The 4,800-nt window shown below is 30.9% G+C and overlaps 1 protein-coding gene across 4 annotated transcripts; it reads left to right on the forward strand.

The window, feature by feature from the left end:
* The first annotated feature begins 541 nt into the window (after positions 1 to 541).
* On the forward strand, positions 542 to 3,077 carry LOC133782620 (uncharacterized). Of its 4 annotated transcripts, none has more exons than XM_062221954.1 (4): positions 542 to 718; positions 1,505 to 1,742; positions 1,941 to 2,017; positions 2,651 to 3,077. In XM_062221954.1, exons 2-3 carry the CDS (start codon positions 1,518 to 1,520, stop codon positions 1,995 to 1,997), a joined length of 282 nt encoding a protein of 93 aa, XP_062077938.1. In that variant the 5' UTR covers positions 542 to 718; positions 1,505 to 1,517; the 3' UTR covers positions 1,998 to 2,017; positions 2,651 to 3,077. The 4 variants fall into 4 exon arrangements, with proteins under 4 accessions (XP_062077938.1, XP_062077939.1, XP_062077941.1 ...); XM_062221955.1 differs by having other exon boundaries at positions 2,733 to 3,077; XM_062221957.1 differs by having other exon boundaries at positions 1,941 to 2,010.
* The last annotated feature ends 1,723 nt before the right edge of the window (positions 3,078 to 4,800 follow it).

A 4,800-nucleotide genomic window follows, 5' to 3' on the forward strand; every position in this document is an offset into this window, starting at 1 on the left:
CAAATCGAGGGTCAACAATAATAATAATAAAAGTAAATTGTGGCTAAAATACCAAATATTTTCAAAATGTTGCACTTTTATACAAATTTTTTTTTGTGGTAAATATACTCATTGTCTTCAAAATGTTGCAATTTTATCCCCAATTTTTTGGCGGTAAGTATACTCAATGTTTTAAAATGTTACAATTTTATACCTATTTTTATATTATTTAGAGAAATAATAAGAAAGTGAAGGGAAAATATAGATTTTTAATTATTTTTTAAATTTTAAATTATTATCTCTTTTTTATTCTTTATGAAAATAACTATTTTAAATTAAACATTAAAAAATATTTTATTAAAATTAATAAAAAATAATAAAAAACTTATATTTTCCATATAAGTATTTTTTATAAAAAAGTGAAGGAAAAATATAATTTTTAATTAATTTTAAAATCTTAATTTTATTATTCTGAAAATACTTTAAAATTTTAAAAATAATTAAAAATCATATTTTATCATATAAGTGCAACTATTTTAATAATAATAATAATAATTGGATATGATGACAAGCGTTTGACATCCAAAACAAAACACCAGGCGTATTTTGACCGGACGATCACAATCCAGGTTTTCTTTCCCAGAACAGTCGGCGCCAAGCAAAGATTTTGTTCATTCTCTCTCTCGTCCTCTCAAATTGCTTGATTCTGTTCAATTTCTTCATATCGGGAAAGCAACCTGTAAGTTACTCCGAACATTTTTTTTATTCGTTCTTTAATGAATTTTCTTCCCACTTTTGTCATCGTTTATAAGCGCCGATTCGCCGAATTGACACGGCTGATTCTCTCAAGTATTGGATTTTTTCCTTTCGATATCATAGGCAGCTTTGATTTTTGAATTTTTTCTATTTGGGCAAAGGGTTTTTGATTGCTTTGATATTTTGTTGAAGAGCTTAGTGAATTCATCTCCGCTTTTTAAAGAAAGACTTAATTTTGAAAATAATAACGGGTTATATCTAAGTATTGTATTGCTACTTTAGAAGGTATCACATATATCATATATGGTCTAAAAGAGGATTGCCCTTGTTCCACTTTGTTTGAAATTCATACAATTTCTTGCTAATAACATAGACATTATCAAGAAATCTTTGTACCCACTTTGTTGATTCTACTTTATTATTTGAAATTTGGCTTATTTTTCTTTTGGATAGCATTAGGGACCTCCTCGAGTTTTTCTCAAGGTTTTACGTGGTAGAATGATAGATAAAAGATTTTGATGGTGATAGCCATCTCTTCACTAGTTCAAAACTTTTGAATCCATAATATGTAGCAATTAATATTATTCTTTTTGATGATTTTTCATGTCTTGTATTTGGCTGTTGCCTTTTGCTTATTTTCTTTCAGTAGGTTTCTTTGGGTGTAGCTTATGTAGTGTTCTTTCTTAGTTGATTTGAACTTAGCCAAGTCCATCCCTAATTCAAAGGAAAAAGAAGGATTTGTGATTTGTTTTGTCATATATTTGAGTAGGTTCGCTTGAAATATGGATGCTCTGAATAGTTTTCAAGGCAGCAGTTCGCTTGATGTTACCATGGAGGATAGAGCTAGTGCTCAACCTAAATGTGGACACCTGCCAATTGCGTATGAGGCAAAGAGGGCTGCTGTGCATGAAGAACTGAAGAGAGTTAATAAACTTCCCGCAACAAGCACCTATGCTTCTCACCGACTGCGGGTTCTCAATAAAATTTTGCAACTTTTGTCTCTCCAGGTACACAGAACTAAACGTCCCGTTATCATACTTTTTATTTTCATCTATAAAGGTGGTTGATAATAGACATTTTTGTGATCCATAATTTGAAGTATTGATACTTGCCATTGCATATGGAAGAAAAGGGTAGCTTTAAAAAAATTAAATACTTATCAGTTGGTATCATTTTACTCATATGATTGTTCCTTTCTGTGCCAGAGATCTACATCACAAGATATGGAATTGGAATTGCTTTTTGCTGGCCTGTCTCTGTGATGCAACCTTCTAGGCCTGTGGTCAGCTCTAATCATTTGCTTCCTTTCCTTAATGCACAAAGATATTTGATTTATTTCTTGTTAGCAATTCATAACTTGTAGTATTACAAACTCTATGAGAAGATATATATATATATATATAGCCAATATTGTTGTATCAGAGCTTATATGACATTCTGAATATTGTTTTGAAAATAGATGACGAAAAATAAATTTATAGAAAGGATGAGGCAGTAACTGTTTGAACTAGCCAAATCTAGTTGAAATTGAGGGATTTTTTTTTCCTTTCTCGTCTGTGTAGATTTACTTTTATGCTCAGGTGAAACCCTAATCCCATGTTTGGTCGTCTTGTTCTCTGTTATTGCTGATTTATGCTAACCATTTTTATGTTCCTATTCTTTGTTAGCATTTATTTATTCCCAGACTTTTTTGAGTTTCATTACTTTGGGCAGTAGTTTTCTTGGCTATCCTGATCCCCGTAGATCCAAATAGATTTAAGACTTGTTCCCCGTATGGAAGCCTTTGCTTAGTGAAATCCTACTGTCTACATATATACTTAATCAATCCTATAGCATCAAGATGTAAACTCTGGTGAAGTTACTTGGTCTCCTGCAATAAGTGTAATTTTTTAACTATCGACTTATTGCACTGCAGTTTATCGAATCAGGCTCTGGTGAGGTTACTTGGTCTCCTGCAATAAATGTAAATTTTTAACTATCGAATTATTGCACTGCAGTATATCGAATCAGGGATTTCTTCTTGTTGAGCGCAGTGTAGAGAAGAAGAAGAAGAGGTAGACCCTACTCTACTCTTGATGCGAAAATGTAATTCTTTTCCTTGTTTTGGGGTTTGAGGAGAAGAGGAAGAGGGTTCAGCTTGTGATATATGAATATCTTTCTACCAATATGGTATGCTTTAGTATGCTTTTATGTTGTGGTAAAGAGTGTATTTACTCATATGGTGTAAGAAATCTTAGATTCACAAGTTATTTACCTTTCTTAGGACTTAGTTAAGTGGTCAGGTTGTATTTGATTGTATATGTGAATTTAATCTTTTATCCAATCCTTTTCCTTTTCCTCCATGACAATCAGCTTCGACTTAATGCTCTCTTTAACCATAAAGAGTAATTCTGATAGGGAAATTTGGGTATTTATGCATAGTGTAAGTTCATATATCCAAAAAATATTATATTTTACCAACATTCTAAAATAATGCTATTATTTGTTTAGTTTTCAAAATTACCATTTTTATTTTTTTAGCCTTCATCTCTCTTCTTTCTCTCTCGGGTTATCGTTTGATTATTTAGAGATTTATGACCGCCACTACAAAATCATCATCACTATCAAATTTCTTTGAAGAAACGTCTCCAACTTTAACATCCTTCTTTTTTTTTTCTTTTCTCTTAAAGTATTTATGGAGACTAAAATAAAATGTTATGATATAAAACTTAAACTCACTAAAAGATCAATTAAGACACTAATTTATTCATTTTGAATAAATTTGTGAATGGTTTTTTGTTTTTTTTGTGGCAATTTTTTTCATAATTTTTTAAATTTGAAACGTAAAATTTTGCAAAAAACTCGATATATCTTGATATACATCGATACACCCCAATACCTAGCTCAATGGACTCTTAAAAAATCATGATTTTCATTAAAAAAAAACTATCTACATCGACACACCTTGATGACACCTCGACATGTCTCGATGTAATTCATAGAAAATGCATCACTTTTCACTCGGGTGTTTGTTTGATGTTATTTTTTTTTTTGAATTTGGGTATATTTTTGTGATCTACACACCTGAGATGTGTGTACACATACATTTGAGAAGTTGAGAGCTTGAAAACATACTCAACTTTGAAAAATATAGGGGTATTGTTTGAACTTTGTGGTGTTTTCAAGCTTTCAACTTCTCAAATGTGTGTGTACACATCCCAGACATGTAGATCACAAAAAAATACCCAAATTAAAAAAAAAAAAGCACCTCTAAACGGATGTCCAAGTGAAAATTTATGCATTTTCTATGAGTTCATCGAATTGTGTCGAGGCAGATGGTTTTATTAATGAAAATCATGATTTTTAAGGGTCCATCAAGCTGGGCATCGAGGTATATCATAAAAATCATGATTTTCATGAAAAAACAAATCATATGCCTTGATACTCCTCGACCTGTCTTGATACACCTCGACGCAATTCATAGGAAGTGCATAAATTTTCACTTAGATGTCCGTTTGAGGCGATTTTTTTTTAAAAATTTGGGTATTTTAATTTGTGTTCTACAAATATAAGATGTGTACATACACATTTAGAAAGTTGAAATCTTGCAAACACCCCAAAGTTTAAAACAATACTTGTATATTTTCAAAGTTGGGTATCTTTTCAAGCTTTAAACTTCTCAAACGGGTGTCTACACATCTCAGACGTGTAGATCACAAAAAGTTACCTAAATTAAAAAAAAAATCATCTCAGACGGACACCCAAGTCAAAAGTTATGCACTTTCTATGAATTGCATCAAGACATATCTAGGTGTGCGAGGCAGATGGTTTTTCTTTTCATGAAAATCATGATTTTTAGGGGTCTATCGAGGTATATAGAGTTTTTTGCAAATTTTTACATTTAAGATCTAAAAAATTGCAAAAAATATCAAAATATCATGCACAGATTTATTCGAAATGCATAAATTAGTGTTTTAATTGAACTTTGAGTGAGTTTAAGTTTTATATCATCAAAAACTATCATGAGACATTTTATTTTAGTTTCCGTAGATACTTTAAGAGAGAAGAAGAAAAAAAGGGCGGAGA

This window comes from Humulus lupulus, chromosome 6 (assembly GCF_963169125.1).
Source record: "Humulus lupulus chromosome 6, drHumLupu1.1, whole genome shotgun sequence".
Classification (NCBI taxonomy): domain Eukaryota; kingdom Viridiplantae; phylum Streptophyta; class Magnoliopsida; order Rosales; family Cannabaceae; genus Humulus; species Humulus lupulus.